Source organism: Hemibagrus wyckioides, linkage group LG05 (genome assembly GCF_019097595.1).
Source record: "Hemibagrus wyckioides isolate EC202008001 linkage group LG05, SWU_Hwy_1.0, whole genome shotgun sequence".
NCBI lineage: Eukaryota > Metazoa > Chordata > Actinopteri > Siluriformes > Bagridae > Hemibagrus > Hemibagrus wyckioides.
The window spans coordinates 11,414,259-11,432,003 of record NC_080714.1 but is presented as its reverse complement, the minus strand read 5'-3'; the positions used below and the strand labels follow the sequence as shown (position 1 = coordinate 11,432,003).

At 37.2% G+C, this 17,745-nt stretch overlaps 1 protein-coding gene across 2 annotated transcripts in view; it reads left to right on the top strand.

Annotated features, from left to right (window-relative positions):
- ralgps1 (Ral GEF with PH domain and SH3 binding motif 1) overlaps positions 1-17,745 on the top strand; it is a 106,404-nt gene that overhangs the window by 2,731 nt on the left and 85,928 nt on the right. Inside the window, exons 2-4 of one of the 2 annotated variants that reach the window (XM_058388668.1) lie at positions 2,700-2,820; positions 12,396-12,526; positions 16,640-16,744. In XM_058388668.1, coding sequence (XP_058244651.1) covers positions 12,473-12,526; positions 16,640-16,744 — 159 coding nt within the window. In that variant the 5' untranslated portion in view covers positions 2,700-2,820; positions 12,396-12,472. The remainder of the gene's footprint in view (positions 1-2,699; positions 2,821-12,395; positions 12,527-16,639; positions 16,745-17,745) is intronic. The other variant, XM_058388667.1, reaches the window with a different exon arrangement.

The following is a 17,745-nucleotide window of genomic DNA, read 5'->3' as shown; positions in this document are numbered from 1 at the left end:
TATACTTCCATGAATTTTAGAAAGGTTGTGTTGTTTCTAATGGAACACTAGCACACTTTTTTTATTTTTTTTTCACTAAATAGAAGTATAAGTCATTTAAACTCCCAAAGATAAAGCTCTTTTTCATTTTTCTGCCACACCAGAGTCGTCAGCATGGTGGTCTTTGCCTTTTCTCAATTTTTTTTTCTTTTACAGACATTTCACAACATTACATGTCTAAATGACAAAAAAAAGCATGATATGTCCTTCATTAATAAATAAATAAAAATCATAATGGTAGGTAAATTAGTGTGGTATAACAGAAAATTACACTTTTTCTGATGTGCTGTTTTTGGAAAATGATCATCTTCAGGGTGGTAACAGTAAGCTCACTTGTGTCAGTCCACATTACACCACTACCCTATCCTTAATTAGCTTCATTCACTCCTTATCCTGAGCTCTGGCTCATGTGCGTGTTTCACGTTGTCTCAGTGTCAAAGTGGGTTTTCTCTAAATGGGTAACTTCAAATTTGCTTATAAGTGTGAATGAGTGATCAGCTCCAGGTCTACAACAATACCTGCTGAATAGACCTTCCACACTTTTAAAATGTTTATCTTCTCTGATTGTATCAGATACAATATTCAACTGTGGAAAATCTGGGTTAATGACACAGACTAACACTGACATTGTCCAAAACCATAAACACGTTTCACCCTTACAAAGTTCTCTCTGAACTCTGAGTTCTCTTTTTTCCCATACAAAACCTTTTTCATTTTACTCCCAGATTTCAATGATTAATCAATCATTAAAATGAACATTCTCCAGCAGCAAAAACTTTTTCCTAACATTATTTTTTATACGACCCTTGCCACTACTCTCTACATTTCTTTGAAGCAAAGAGAAAGCCACATTTCAACTGTTCCTTACACGTTGACCATTTTAACAGGCTTCTGTTTAGATGTATTTGGTAGCCCATCTTTTGCTGTGCCATCTGTTTTCACAGACACACATGAGTGCAAGTGGTGGTGGTGTTTTTTTGTTTTGTTTTGTTTTTAATGATTGGTAAAATGATTTTTGTTCATCAAATATAAGCAATCACTTCTGTAAATTATTCTGTATTGTAATTCAACTGTTGAGCAATATCCCTGAGTATCCATATGAGTATATTCTACCTTTTCTGTGGTTAAAAAGTGTAATCTGTTTACTCCATTATAAACTTACTGACTTTGTCACATGCTAGTATTTATTGTTTTGTGTAATTGCCATAAAAGCAATATATCATAATTAGAGCCACTTCATATAGGCTGGAACATATTTTGTGCTACACATTTAGGCTGTAGATGTATATGAGATCATGGATCATACTGAACTGTATGTACAGATGTAAGCACTATTCGGAGAGTAGATTGACTGTACACATTTAGTGGAGTTTGCTGAAAACTAGGAGCAGCACTACTATCTGACCAATTATCACAAATATAATCACAATATGTCATGCGAAATGTATGTTTTAGACTCTAAATACACACAGCGCTAAATAATAGGTCTCTTGGGAGCCATTATTAAATACATAAATATGACTGTTAATTAATGCATAGTATAGTTCCATTGAAAAGGTTTTTATTTAGACACAGAGGAGATCAGAGCCTACTTCCTGCACACACATTACAACTTGACCTTGATTTAATATCGCACAGCCTGCACTAAGTAGTGTGCGTGAGTAGGTGGCACACAATATAAAAAATCAAAATAGGATCTGTTGGATCAAGTGCTATATTATATACTGCTAATAATAATCGTAGAAGCTATATTGTTAAATTAAACCATATTTGCAGCAATTAATGCAATTCATACAACCAGGACTATTCATGCAGCAGTATATTTGTAAAATACTATATTCCAATTAGATGTTTATTTTAATGCTTGCCTTTTTCTTATTCATATTACTCTATTCTTTTTTTATTTTTTTTTGCCTCTTGCTGGGAGCACAGTTGCTTAGAGGTCAGCATGTATGATTTACACCTTCAGCCCGTGTAGAGTTTGCATGTTCTCCCTGCGCTTTGGGGGTACTCTTAGTACACTTAGTACTCTGGTTTCATCTCCTAGTCCAAAGACATGTGCTATAGGTTGAATAGCATCTCTAAATTGTCTGTAATGTGTGAATGTGTGTGTTCCCTGCCTTAAGTCCCCTGGGATAGGCTACTGGGATAGGCTCATTTCTGCTAAATGATATTACATTTGACAGGAAAAAAGAAACACACAATGTCTGCATTTTCTATTGCTGGTTAATTTAGAGATTAAAGGCAAGTGCTGTGTTTGAAGGCAGGTCTATGTGCACTATTTAAAAAAAAAAAAAAAAAACCCAAAATCTCATACACATCTCCTGAAGAAAAATCTGTGAAAAAGGGTCAGCTTCTGAAGTCCGTAAAAGTGCACTGCTACCACACACAAATTATCTTGCCTGTTGGTCATTACAGTTAAATATTTAACCATAAAATAATTTTACTGGCTTATAAAATATCCATATGGTTTTAAGTTGTCTGGAACATATATCTTGATCTTGGCCTTCAATGGGTAACATTTGGCTGTGTAATGCTTTCATTCTAACCACACACCCATACAATTCTCAATAATTCAGAGCTCTTGAAATAGTTGTCTGATGAACATTCATGCAATTTTCAGCCACTCTCTCTCTCACTGTACTCTGTTACCCCTTCAGACTAACTGTTGGCCTCACTGTGGCACTGTCTTGCTGAGTTTTGAAGAAAGGCCTGAGTTAGTGTTTGCATGATGTGATGCAGCTTCCACTTCCTCACTATTGATCCAACAGTGTTTTACTGGTATGTCCAGCCACTTGCATTTGCATTTACAGCATGCTTCTAAGTTGTGAAATTCCATTAATTCATCTTATATTTCTTTAAAATGCTCTTTAGTCTTGATTTTTACTCCTTGACACTGAAGGCAAAGCCTCTTTAATAACTGTTCAATAATTTAATGTGGATTTTCAGAAATTTGGAGCTGTTTTAAAGGTAAAGACCAATTATTGTCCTTGTTTTGACAATACTTTTCATCAGGAATATCTTTGAGTTTCTGTAATCTGGGGGTTTACTGCTCGACTGGGTGTTGACGGAGTTTCTTTGAAATTCCTGCTAACCAATTATTAATTCTGACTTGGAAAATTCACTGTAAGAGAACGACAAAATAGTGACAAAAATAATATGTATAGTCACCACTTATGTAGACACACGAGAAATTCCTGTAAATATCAGAACTCCATAGACGTAAACTCCATAAACATTTTATTTATTTCCCACAGTGTACTGAAAACATACAGTATATGATCACTGATGAAACGAGCTGACTTAAAATTGAACCTGGATTCACTGCATTTTTGTCCACATTTGCTCCAGTTCTTTTTTTTTTTTTTTTAGAGAGTACAGTGGAAGTTGGTGCACATCCAAGTTAATTTCACTTGTAGTGAAGGCAGTAGTAGGCAGAGTCCACTAGGCAGTAGTGGAGGCAGCTGTATTTTTCTTTTTGTCTGGAGTATGTGTAGTGGAAAGTGTGCACCTGCCTCTCTGTGTTCTTCTTTTACTTAATGATACAAAAAAGGCTTTCTTTTAGAATTAAGAGATTAATTAGAATTAATCTTAGAATTTTAAGCTTTGTGTAAGTGTCAGTAATCAATCATGAAAAGCAACCTCTCCTTTTCTACCAATTTTTTATAAAATTGTCATTGCAGTTAAATAAAGGCATGCAATAAACATTGTAAATACAATGTAATAGACTGTAAACTGCTTAGAACATTAAATACCAATTTAAAATATAAATTTATTTATATTAGTACTATGTAATGGCTTAAATACTTTTTTTTTAAATTATTTAATTGATATGCATTTATTTAAAAAAATAAAGTAAAATTAAAGTTAAACAAAAAATAATATATGCAAGTATGTTTTTAGATAAGATAATCCTTATTCTTCCCACAATGGGAAAATTTATATTGTAACAACAACATAGGGATAGCAGCTAAAACAACAATATCAAGGCAAAGTGACTTAAAATTATAATAGATATTACTGAGAAACATAAAATGACTTCAAAGCCATCTATTATAAAAAAAAGACAGTAATATTATATATATATTTATATATATAATGTCTGTGTGTGTCTATATGTAAAATTGTTCCTTCTATAAACTGAATATTCAAGCAGAGTTTTTAGTGTTTTGTACTATACAAAAAGCACTGCTTTTGTATGTTCTGATCATGTACTGTACTCATGTTAAGCATAACGGTAATGTTGCTGTTGGTCGGTACACAGCATTGCCTCTGGTGTGGAAAAAGAATACATATTTGAATGCATGGAGCTCTATGCGTTGCTACAGAAACCATGGATTTCTCAGTGGTTGGTGTAAAGGCAGCGCTTTTGTGTGTGCTGAAAAGGGACACAGATCTGAAGGGAAACTAAACACATGGAGTTCTCCATAGCTGTTATTTGTAGAATGGTCAGAGTTCATCAGGGTAAATGTCACTTTGGAAGTTTTACAAAGAGGTATGGACTCCACTAGATTGCTGAAGGTGTGCTGTGGTATCTGGCACCAAGAGCAGCAGATTCTTTAATTCCTGTAAGTTGCGAGGTGGGGTCTCCATAGATCGGACTTGTTTGTTCAGCACATCCCACACATGCTCGATTGATTGAGATCTGGGGAATTTGGAGTCCAAGTCATCACCTCAAACTTGTTGTTGTGCTCATCAAATCATTCCTGAATCATTTTTGCTTTGTAGCATTGGTGCATTATCCTGCTGAAAGAGGCCACAGCCATCAGGGAATACCATTTCCATGAAAGGGTGTACATGGTCTGCAACAATGCTTATATAGGTGGTATGTGTCAAAGTAACATCCACATGGATGGCAGGACCCAAGGATTCCTAGCAGAACATTGCCCAAAGCATGACGCTGCCTCCGCCGGCATACCTTCTTCCCATAGTGCATCTTGGTGCCATGTGTTCCCCAGGTAAGAGACGCACACTCCCAGCCATCTACGTGATGTAAAAGAAAACATGATTCATCAGACCAGGCCACTTTCTTCCATTGCTCCCTCATCCAGTTCTGATGCTCACGTGCCCGTTGTTGGCGCTTTTGGCTGTGCAGAGGGGTCAGCGCGGGCACCCTGACTGGTCTGCGGCTATGCAGCCCCATACACAACAAAGTGCGTTGACTGTGTATTCTGACACCATTTTATCAGAACCAGCATTACAACTTCAGCAATTTGAGCAACAGAACGTTGTTCGTTGGATCGGATCACACAAGCCAGCCTTCGCTACCCACGTGCATCAGTGAGCCCTGGCCGCCAGTGACCCTGTCACCGGTTCACCACTGTTCCTTCCTTGGACCACTTTTGATAGATACTGACCACTGCAGACCAGGAACACCCCATAAGAGCGGCAGTTTTGGAGATGCTCGAATCCAGTAGTCTAGCCGTCACAATTTTGCCCTTGACAAACTCGCTCAAATCTTTATTCTTGCCAATTTTTCTGCTTTTAACACATCAGCTTTGAGGACAAAATGTTCACTTGCTGCCTAATATATCCAACAGATGCCATGATGCCAGCCACCAAGGGGTTATCTCTGAGTGGTGGTCCCAAGCTTGGATAAAATGGGAGGGCTGTGTCTGGAAAGGCATCTGATGTAAAAAAAACAAAACAAAACAAAAAAATGTGCCAGATCATATATGTGGACCAGCTGGAGCCGTGGTGGTGACCCCGAACAAGGAGAAGCTGAAATAACAACAGACTATTTCGTTTGCATCATGTTTCAGAAATCAAGATCATAAAACAAGGAGAAAAAGTGCAAATCACTAGACGTGTACTGGATCTTTCACTCGGGCATGAATGATTTGAAGATTGTTTGTCAAAGAATGACCATGTTCCATAACAAAACAGCATACTGGATGTGATGGGTTGCTCACATGGTACATGATGCATTTGGCACATTCATTCACTCATCTTCTGTAACTACTTTACTTTATCCTAGTGTTGGTCACTTAATATTAATTAAATATTTCAAGTGATTAAATGGTTGGGGAGCATGTTGGCTTAGTTGTTAGCATGTTTGCCTCACACTTCTGTGGTTGGGTATTTGAAGAACACCTCAACCCTGTGTGTACAGAGTTTACATTTTCTCCCTGTGCTGTTCTCCAGGTACTCTGGTTTTCTCCCCCAGTCCAAAGATGTGTTGCAGGAAGATTAGCATCTCTAAATTGTTTGTAGTTTGTGACTGGGTGTGTGAGCATGTGTGTGATTGGTTAGGCTTTCAACTTATTGCAAAGGCACATTGTGTTCACCAAATCATGCCCCGAATGCCCTGGGGTAGATTCAAGGTTTTCTAAGACCCTGTGTAGGAAAAGTCATACAGAAAATTAATAGATGGATTAATCGGTTGACATTTTGTGATTTACAATTAAGTTCATTAGAAAACATTGCAGAAAGGTCTAAACAAAAACGATTGTGGAATAGTCAGGAGGGTCTGGTGGGAGAGTTAAACATGGAGTATGTTTTAAATTTTACCTACATTAACATTTTTTGTTATCAGAGTGAACATTAAACCCTGTAATATATTGTATCCTTCACAGTTGTTGCATAAAAAAACATGTTTCTGATTTTAAGTAAAGGACACTATGCAGAAGTCATAATCAGCACAGTCTTAGAGAGGCTAGTGGATAATGCAAAAAAATTCACATGCTGCACCCAGTCCAGCAGTCAAACATCTGGATTTTGCTTCTTTTTTTTCAGTGAGCTCTCCATAGAGATGTGTTGGAATTCTGTGATTAAAACACACAATCAGCAAATTGTTTGATGATGCTAATGCTGTAAGCTGTTAGCTTAGTGTTTCTGGGTCTGTTTAAATAAAAATGGCAACAGATACTGAAGTTGGATTGAAACTTGTTTGAAACTTGTACTGTTTGATTACCATTACGTTAATGCTCCCTGTGCATTCTTGCCCATGCCAAAAGTTGTCCAGCACTTTGTTCCCCTTCCCTACAATGTGTGTACATGGCGTCTGGGCTTCTACAGATCTTTTTATTATTATCATCTGTTTCATTAGAATCTTGGCTTTGTTCCAGGATGCTGTCATGCATGCAGGCCAGAAGTTCTCTGTGTCTTGGTACTCCTCTGTGAACAAGCTCACATCAACACACTGAGCCCTCATGTCTTTCTGTTTCATCTATTTTCCCCTTGTTTGCTAGCCCATTATAGTGGCTGGAGAAGGTTAATTGTTCAAGTTCAGTTTCGCTGATTGCTTGATAACATCTGCTGTGTGTTTCTGTGTGTGGGATTGCCAGTGCATGTTAACCACTGAATGTTTTGATGAAATTGTTGTACACTCCTCATCTTAAATTGGTTGGCCGAATTAACGACTGCATTTAGTTAATTTAATATTTAGCTTTTAATTCATAGAAAATAATATTAACTGGGGAGCATGGTAGCTTACTGTTTAGCACATTTGCCACTTCTGGGGTTGGGGATTTGATTTCCACCTCTGCTCTGTGTGCATGGAGTTTGCATATTCACTTGTGTCTTGGGATTGACTCTGGTTTCTATCACCAGTCCAAAATTATGCGTTGTATGCATCTCTATTATGTGAATGAGTGTGTGCGTGCATGTGTGTGATTGTGCCCTGTAATGGGTTGGCATCCCTTCCACAGTGTCCCCACCTTTGTGCTACAGGTCCCCTTAGATAGACTCCAGGCTCCCTGCGACCCTGTATAGGATAAGCGGCACAGACAATAAATGTATTAACTGTTCTTGTAATATAAATTAATTGTGTATTGTTTGATTGTTAAACAGTCCTTTATTGAACATACACTGGGGTCCAAAAGTCTAGAAAAAGTTATTAGTTATTTAATAATTATTATTTAATCTATTAAATAAGTGAATTAATGCTTCACTGGAAGAGAATATTAAATATCCAAGATATTGAACATTTACTCACTTTTTCACTCACTATTTCAAAATTCTAAAACTATAAATATTAAATATTTCAAAATTCTGTGTTTATTTCTAATTTTATATGAAATGAAATAATAAAATCACAGATTTTCAGGCTTGTCTAAGAATTTTGGACCACATTGTATTTCTAGATTAAGTTGAACTGAACTGTTATTCAGATGAGATGGGTGCATTGACCTTAACTGAAAAAAGCAACACAAAACACACACACAGCAGTTTACAGTGGCAAAACAAGAACATATAAAGGTACAGTAGAACATCAAACAGACAAACAAATTGACAATGCAGCCCTCTTGACACAAAATCAACATTTAAAAATGTAGAATTGTGGTGTGCTGAAAGTGGCAAGATCTCCCACATCACATAGCACAACACACACACGTTCATACGTACAATAAAGTTACTTAAAACTATGGTTAAACGCAATTTTTGCCACAACCCTCTTAAATCAGATTTCTGTGTGTTTGCTAAGTTCAAAATAAAATCAAACAAAGAAATTTTGTTACAACATTGAATTACTTGTCTGTTCTAAAGGGAATGCTTTGCAAGAATATTAGATGGAAACCTTTGATGATAAACCTGTAGTAAAGGTGAGGGTGTGACTGTTTATTAGTAGTTACAGCTGGTTACTATGCCACACTGTGGTAGACACACAATAAACTCATCACCTTCTTAGCGTTGTTCTTTAAAAAAAACCCAGTATACTAGAAAATATATATAACTGACTATGTTTCATGCCAATAAACAGACAAATCAGTCAATTAGCCTAGTCAGACATTGAAAGCTACCTTTTGGGACAAGACGTGAAGCCCATGTTCCAGTGTTGTCTGTACTTGTTTGTTTTTATACAGTATTCTTGGGTAAATCCGGTAAACTCTCTAGGTCAGTGTTTTCTTTTTGGATTTGTCACAGTACTGCTCCAGTCTGATGGTCTGAGTGATCATGGATACAAACCAGAGCAGCAGTCCAGATTATTTTGTTCCATTTGTCTAGGCAAGTGCCTATATTCCTTCATCCATTCACTTGTCTTCAGTAGCAAGTTAATCCTGGTTAGGGTGGAGTCTATCCTGGGAACACTGGGCACAAAGCAGGAACACACCCTAGATCAGATGGCAGTCAATTATGGTGCAGCCTGCATTTATTTGTAATGAAAAATTCATCCCATGGTAAAATCATATCTCAACTCTGGCATGGTGTCAAGGCCATCGATTTGACTGGAGCATTGTAGGCAATTGATTCAGTATATACTATTTTAAAGATAAAATATTCTTGAAAATTTGCTGTCTTTGAGTCTTTCCAAGACACAAGAGTGTTGATTAAGTGTGGGGGACTGTTGTTAGGTGGTAGGGTGTTAGTGATGGAGCATGAGGGGTTGTTGATTCTTGGTTTGGTTGGTAGGTTGGTGCTGATGTGGCACAACAAGAAGCAAAGCAATCTTTTTCAATAACATCGCATCCTGAACTATTTTATTCCTCTAATGCCACATCAGTTAAACACAATTTTTAGTCTGTGACTTGAAATAACATAGGGTTTTGATTTATATAGAAACTACAACACACGTATTATGTCTTTTTACATGGCTTGGAGCATGTGCTAAATGCTGTGAAAATTAATTTCTTTATTTATTACAAAAATGTTCATTCCACAAATATATTCATAGTTACTTTTTATGTGATTTAAGTACTGTCTGCAAAACAAGTTTGCTCATGTCACTCTGTAGTACTTATGTTCTAGCATATATAAACAGCCTGTTTTTTTCTCTGCCTTGTAATTGATAAGACAAAAACTGCACAAAGTCTGCAATTCCCTCTATATGAATATATGAGCTGCTGTTCTAGAATATGTAACAAAATATGTTGACTGAACAGAACTGAGAATGATGCACTCACAAATTCTCAGAAATCTAGCTTCTATGTTTTTGGATAAATAGCAAAACACTTTGTGTTTAGAAGTCGAATGCAGCATGACTACATATTCTCCTTGTTTTCTTTGTTTTCAGTACAGAAAATTTGCACAGTGGAATTGGACAATGGAAATATGAAATATTATCAGTTCCTAGTCCCCACCTAATCCAAATCACTGGTTCATTAGGCAGCACTTGAGGGTCTGAATCAGTATCTTAGTGCAGGAAAACATCTGGGTAGGACAGTGTGCAGCTAAACAGCTGAATGTAGGCCAGAGAGAGTAGAGAAATGTGCTTACATTCATGGAGAATCTCTCCATCTGCTGGATATGGTGAGCATTACACATTTGACACAGTCTTAAGAACATCAGTTTTAGAAATCTCATCTGCTGTAAATGATGCTACGGAAGCCCAGAGAGGCCATGTGATTATTATTTTTTTTTGCTTTTGTTTTCTCGTGATCACGACTTAATTTTCTCATGATCTCGATATAACAAAAGTTGTTTTCTCGTGATCACGACATAATCAGAACCGCAGTGAAGTGATAGCAAATTAATTCACATGATACATAATTAATACTATCAATTAATTCAATTTTTATTTATAAATAAACAAATGCTGTTTCCAATGCCGCATGCCATATGTATATTTAAGAAGAAATTAGAATAACTGGGGAACGTAGTCAGTTAAGTAACAAGTACCACATTTCAGTCGTATAGAAATTTGGTGCCGGTCCCTAAACTAGCGCTTCCGAATGTCTGTCTAATGTCCGAATATCAAACTAACTTCACCGTGGTTCTGATTATGTTGTGATCACGAGAAAACAAAAGCAAAAAATAATAATATCACATGGCCTCTCTGGGCTTCCGTATGATGCTACCCAGTCAGCAGTGTACAATTCTTGGTGTTTGCTTCAGTGAATTGCTTTATTCATGTATTGTATTGTATTGTATTGTATTTATTATTATATTATATTATATTATATTATATTATATTATATTATATTATATTATATTATATTATATTATATTATATTATATTATATTATATTATATTATACTTTCATTGCATTTTGTAAGGCTGTAAAAAAAAAACAGCATAGTATGCATGATTAAGCCAAAGACAAACACAGAAATTATCGCAATAATATTACTGCTTTACTTGCTGTGTACTGTGTACAGTGATGGGGGAAAAATACAGCCTCCTTTAGATTTATGTTTTTATTTATCATGGCCCACATAACTGTTGTGTGGAACTTATAACAAATAAAAGAACAGATAATCACAGGGGACAAAAAAAGATTTCAGAATGTAGTAATATTTCTCAAAACATTGTGAAACCAGGTGGAAAAAAGTACATTCATAATCAATAAACACAATCATAAAAGTAAATATCAGCCTTAGCAGCCAGGTGTTAATACCAGGACAGTGGTAGCTCAAGGTTAAAATGTTGAACTACTGCTCACTCGTGAGTTCAAATCCCTGCCCTGCCCCCAGCAACTGTTCAGTTGTATTAAAATGAGATAAATGTAAGTCGTTCTGGATAACAGTGTCTGCCAAATGCCTTTGTCAAATAAATGTACTAATGAAACACACAAGTTCAGTTAATATAGTGTGACTACCTTCATAAAAGCAGAGCTATTGGCAGTTTGGTGTTCTGGAGCCCTCTGGTGTATGTCTTATATCATACCATGAATAAAAAACATCAAACATTTCTGGCATTTGGCAGATTCCCTTATCCAGAGCGACTTTTTTCACTTAACTGAGCAGGTTGGACCTGGGATTTGAACCTTCTGATTAGAAGGCCAAAGCCTTAACCACTAAGCTACCACATCATGGACATGACTTCAGCGTTGTTGCTTGTCAACCAAGAAAAGGTTATAAGACCATCTCCAAACAATTTGAAATTCTTAATGCTCAGAAATAAATACATTAATGGTGTTATGTAAGTACATTAAATGTTTGTTAGAAATAAACTAAACAATTATGGCTTGGAATTGTGGCTAAGAAATAGAGCTTTCTCTCAAAAAAGAATATGGAACACAAACTTAGGTTTGCAAAATTGCATCTGAACAAACCACAAAAGTTCTGGAACAGCATTCTTTGGACCTATGACACAGAGCTGGAGATCATCACAACAGCATGTTTGTGGTGATGGGCTCTGTTTGATATTTGCCAAACACCTCATACCAACTGTCAAGTAGAGTGGTCATTTAGGCTTGTTTTGAAGCAACATGGCCTGGGAAATGTACAGTAATTTAGACAATGAGGAATTCCACTTTATACCACTATATTCTAAAGGCAAATATGAGGCCAGCAGTTTAAAATTGGGTTATGCAGCAGGACATTGATCTCAAGCACACCAGCAAATCAACATCTGAAATAACTTAATAAAGTGTTTTGCACAGCTCTGTGTAGTCAAAGATTACAGATAAAATACATTCAACTTGTCATCTCATGCCAAATGAGTGCAATGGCATTTTGCAAAAATCTATTTTCAGGGATGGCTGAGACGTCGTGTGTGTTAGTGACCAGCTGAGGTCTGCTGAGAACTCACTCTACTTATCTGGCTGAGAGCATGTACAGGAAGAATGGACTCCCTGTCAGTGTCAGCATCACCTCTGCCACTCAGGTACACACACTTTCTTTGACAAGTTTTATATTGCATGTTGGAATTTCACAGCTAGCATGTTTACAACGTAGCAGTTTCGAAGTAGAAAGTTCTAACGGAGCGCTACAGCACTGCGAATAATTACACTGTATTGTTTCTTCATAATCATATCCTCAGGCATCGCATGCATTTAACACATGCACTGACAAACTGACAAATCTACTGCATATGTTTGAGGGATGTACATTAGTTGTAATGAATAGTTAATGTATTTTAATCTCTCTCTCTCTTTGTGTGTGTGTATGTATGTGTGTATATATATACATATATACACACACACACACAGTAGATATAAAAAGTCTGCACACCCCTGTTAAAATGGCATGTTTTGATGATGTAAATTAATTAAACCAAGATAATTAGTGTCAGAACCTTTTCCACCTTTATTGTGAAATTGAAATAATTTTAGGGGAAAAAAGATAAAAAGAAAAAAATGTACAATAAACTGGTTACATAAGTGTGCACACCTCTAAACTAATACTTAGTTGAACATCTCGACTTATCAATATTTTGCCATTCTTCCCTCCAAAAGGATGTTAACTCAGTCAGATTGGTTAGGCATCTCCTGTGCACAGCCCTCTTCAGGTCACTCCACAGATTTTTGATTCGATTTAGATCTGACTCCAGAACTTTAGACCTTAAAACCTTGATCTTGTTTTGGTGAATTGTTGTCACATGTAGAGAACAACCAGTACTTACCAGAAATTGCTCCAATTCTTTTCATGTTTTTTGGCAGCCTCCCTGACCATTTCCTGGTCTTCTAATCAGTTTTAGGGGGATGCCCTGTTATTAGTAATGTTACTGCCATATTTCCACCATGTGTTGATTGTCTTTACAGTGTTCCATGGTATATTCAATGTCTTTTATGTTTTTTGTAACCCTCTCCTAATTAATATTTTTCAACAATGAGATCCTGTACTGCTTTGTAAGCTTTTTGTGGAAATTCCAGTCAGATGTTACCAAGAAGAGTCTGTAGGAACAGCTGTACATAATTTGTGTTTAATCCATCACTTTAACTGATAGAAGGTACATTATACTGCCAAAAGTATTCGCTCACCCATCCAAATAATCAGAATCAGGTGTTCCAATCACTTCCATGGCCACAGGTGTATAAAATCAAGCACCTAGGCATGCAGACTGTTTTTACAAACATTTGTGAAAGAATGGGTCGCTCTCAGGAGCTCAGTGAATTCCAGCGTGGAACTGTGATAGGATGCCCCCTGTGCAACAAATCCAGTCGTGAAATTTCCTCGCTCCTAAATATTCCACAGTCAACTGTCAGCTGTATTATAAGAACGTGGAAGTGTTTGGGAACGACAGCAACTCAGCCACGAAGTGGTAGACCACGTAAACTGACGGAGCAGGGTCAGCGGATGCTGAGGCGCATAGTGCAAAGAGGTCACCAACTTTCTGCAGAGTCAATCGCTACAGACCTCCAAACTTCATGTGGCCTTCAGATTAGCTCAAGAACAGTGCGCAAAGAGCTTCATGGAATGGGTTTCCATGGCCGAGCGGCTGCATCCAAGCCATACATCACCAAGTGCAATGCAAAGCGTCGGATGCAGTGGTGTAAAGCACGCCGCCACTGGACTCTAGAGCAGTGGAGACGCGTTCTCTGGAGTAATGAATCGCGCTTCTCCATCTGGCAATCTGATGGACGAGTCTGGGTTTGGCGGTTGCCAGGAGAACGGTACTTGTCTGACTGCATTGTGCCAAGTGTAAAGTTTGGTGGAGGGGAGATTATGGTGTGGGGTTGTTTTTCAGGAGCTGGGCTTGGCCCCTTAGTTCCAGTGAAAGGAACTCTGAATGCTTCAGCATACCAAGACATTTTGGACAATTCCATGCTCCCAACTTTGTGGGAACAGTTTGGAGCTGGCCCCTTCCTCTTCCAACATGACTGTGCACCAGTGCACAAAGCAAGGTCCATAAAGACATGGATGACAGAGTCTGGTGTGGATGAACTTGACTGGCCTGCACAGAGTCCTGACCTCAACCCGATAGAACACCTTTGGGATGAATTAGAGCGGAGACTGAGAGCCAGGCCTTCTCGTCCAACATCAGTGTGTGACCTCACAAATGCGCTTCTGGAAGAATGGTCAAAAATTCCCATAAACACACTCCTAAACCTTGTGGACAGCCTTCCCAGAAGAGTTGAAGCTGTTATAGCTGCAAAGGGTGGACCGACGTCATATTGAACCCTATGGATTAGGAATGGGATGTCACTTAAGTTCATATGCGAGTCAAGGCAGGTGAGCGAATACTTTTGGCAATATAGTGTATATACTAATTAGTGTTTAACATGAGTTTGAATGTGATTGGTTGATTCTGAACACTGCCGTATTCCTAATTATAAAAGGGTGTACATACTTATGCAACAAGTTATTGTACATTTTTATTTTTTTACCCTAAAATTATTATTGTTTTCCACTTTAATATATTGGTTGCAATTTCACATAGGTTGGAAAAGGCTCTGACATGATTTATCTTGGTTTCTTTTTTTACATAGCAAAAACCTGTTATTTTAACAGGGGTGTGTCAACTTTTTATATCCACTGTACACTGATCAGGCATAACATTATGACCGTGGTGACAGGTGAAGTGAATAAGACTGATTATCTCTTCATTATGGCACCTGTTAGTCGGTGGGATATATTAGGCAACTATTGAATATTTTGTCCTCAAAGTTGATGTGTTTGGATTAGAGCATCTCCAAAATTGCAGCTCTTGTGGGGTGTTCCTGGTCTGCAATGGTCAGTATCTACCAAAAGTATCCTTTAAGTCCTGTAAATAAGAGGCCCCACCTCTCAAGTTACAGGACATAAAGGATCTGCTGCTATCATCTTGGTGCCAGATACCACAGCACATCTTCAGAGATCTAGTGGAGTCCATGCCTCAATGGGTCAGGACTGTAGACAGTATTAGGCTGGTGGTCATAATGTTATACATTATCGGTGTATGTACACATTGTACACGTTGTAACAGGGGTTTGAAAGTGAAGCCGCAATGACTTTTTAGAGTCCCTCTTTTGGTTGGCTACAGTACAGTTTACAGTTTACCCCACCCCCTAATATCCATTCCTGTGTTAGTGAATGGACAACGAGCCAAGCTGACATTTTAAGTTACTTCTCTACAAATTAATTCCAGGACTAGTGTTGCTGTTTTCACAAGTTCAGCTGACCTAGATATCATCGCCTAATATTTTTAATATAAATGTATTGTGCTTAATGTAAACAGTTCAATGTAAACAAAACATGCTAATGTTAACAGACCAAGAGAGCTTTTAATACTTTGATGTCTAAGCTAGTTCAGGGTTCTGACTAAAAACCAAACCAGTAATGGCAAGAATTAATATTGCTAACACTAACAATTTATTGACTGTTTAACCTTAGCAAACAGTAGTTGGTGAGGTTATTCAGTCTTCTTGAACAAAGTGACTGACGGAATGAGTGGAGCATGTAAGAGGATGTTTAATTATATAGACAGGTAACTTGCTACATGTGTCAGAGCTTGATGAAAATCATGGTTTTTTTCTCCTCTCAAAAATAGGTAGTGTTGAATATAAATGTTTAGTAGTGTATTTTGGTTGGTACATTATATGACACCAGCTAGCTATCAAATGGTAGCTCAGTCAGTCATAACTAAAAGTCTATTTTTTCTTTGACAAGGGTCAAAGAAATGTGATTGTGAAAATTATTTGGATTCCATAAAATAATAGAGAAATTGTGCTTATTTGGCTGTCTGTTTAATTTTTTTTTTCCAGTCTACTATATTTGCATAGTTACACAGTTATAGTTGAGCACCAGTAGTTATTCACTGCAAAATGTTAGTAATGTTATCATAATTTATTTATATTTTATCCCAGTTTTTAATGTTAATGTGGCTGGTACCTGTACATTTTCACGTTTTTCAGAATGATTTTAATTTAAATACCTAGTTAGAGGTTTGCACTGTTGAAGCCCCAGCTCATTTATGCTTTAATTAAGAACATTATGAACTGTGTGCAGGCACTGTCTTATTGTGTTTCATACTTTCATACTGTATTCATGTAAACCTTACATGGGTGTTTACTTGCAGGACAGTAGTAGTTCTGAGTCTTTGGATTGGCAGAGTTTGGACTCTGCTAAAAGCTATGATGCGGTGGTGTTTGACGTGCTCAAAGTGACACCTGAAGAGTTTGCTGTGAGTTAGTTACTGCATGCAAATATACACAAATTGCAATAAACCTCATTTAAAATCCATCTGAAGGAAAATAGAAGGAAAATATTACATTTGAATAATCTCACCTGGATGCTGTAGATTTCTACATTCTGAGAACTGTTATCACACAGCATAAAGATACACTCCCTGGACACTTGATTAGGAACACCTACACACCTACTTATTCATGTAGTTATCTAGTTCCATGGCGGCAGCAGCAAAATATATGCAGTCATGCAGCTACAAATTGTGCTTCAGTTAATGTTCACAACAAACATCAGTACAGAGAGACAGTGTGAGCTCAGTGACTTTAACCATGGCATGGTTATTGATGCCAGACAGGTTTGAGTATTTCAGAAACTGATGATCTCCTGGCATTTTCATACACAACAGTTTGTAGAGTTTATACAGAATGTAAAACAAAAACATTACATGAGTGGCAGTTCTGTTTGTGGATATGTCCTGTTGAAAAGAGAGATCAGATAAAAATGGCCAGATTGGTTGAATCCAACAGGAAGGATATAGTAACTCAAATAATTACTCACTCAGAACACATTGACCAGAATTGTCAGGAACAGAACATGGGCATAGACCCATTTTAGCCTCATATTCTTGTTATTGGCTGTCAGAAGTGGAACTCAGTGTGGTCTTTTGCAGTTGTAGCCATCCACCTCATAGTTTATAATAATGTTTTTTGTGATACTTTTTTGAATTGCTCAATTTTTCTTGATGTCTTGAACCAATTTGGCCATTTTCTTCTGATTTTCCTCAACATGGTTTTTTCCACAAACAGATCTGTCACTCACTTGATGTTTGTTTAGTTTTTACAACATTCTGTGTAAACTCTAGAGACTGTTGTTTGAGAAAATCCCAAGAGATCAGTAGTTATGGAAATACTCAAACCAGCCTTTCTGGCACCACATTTCACGTTTTTCCCATTCTGATGGTTGATGTAAACATTATCTGAAGCTGCTGACCCATAT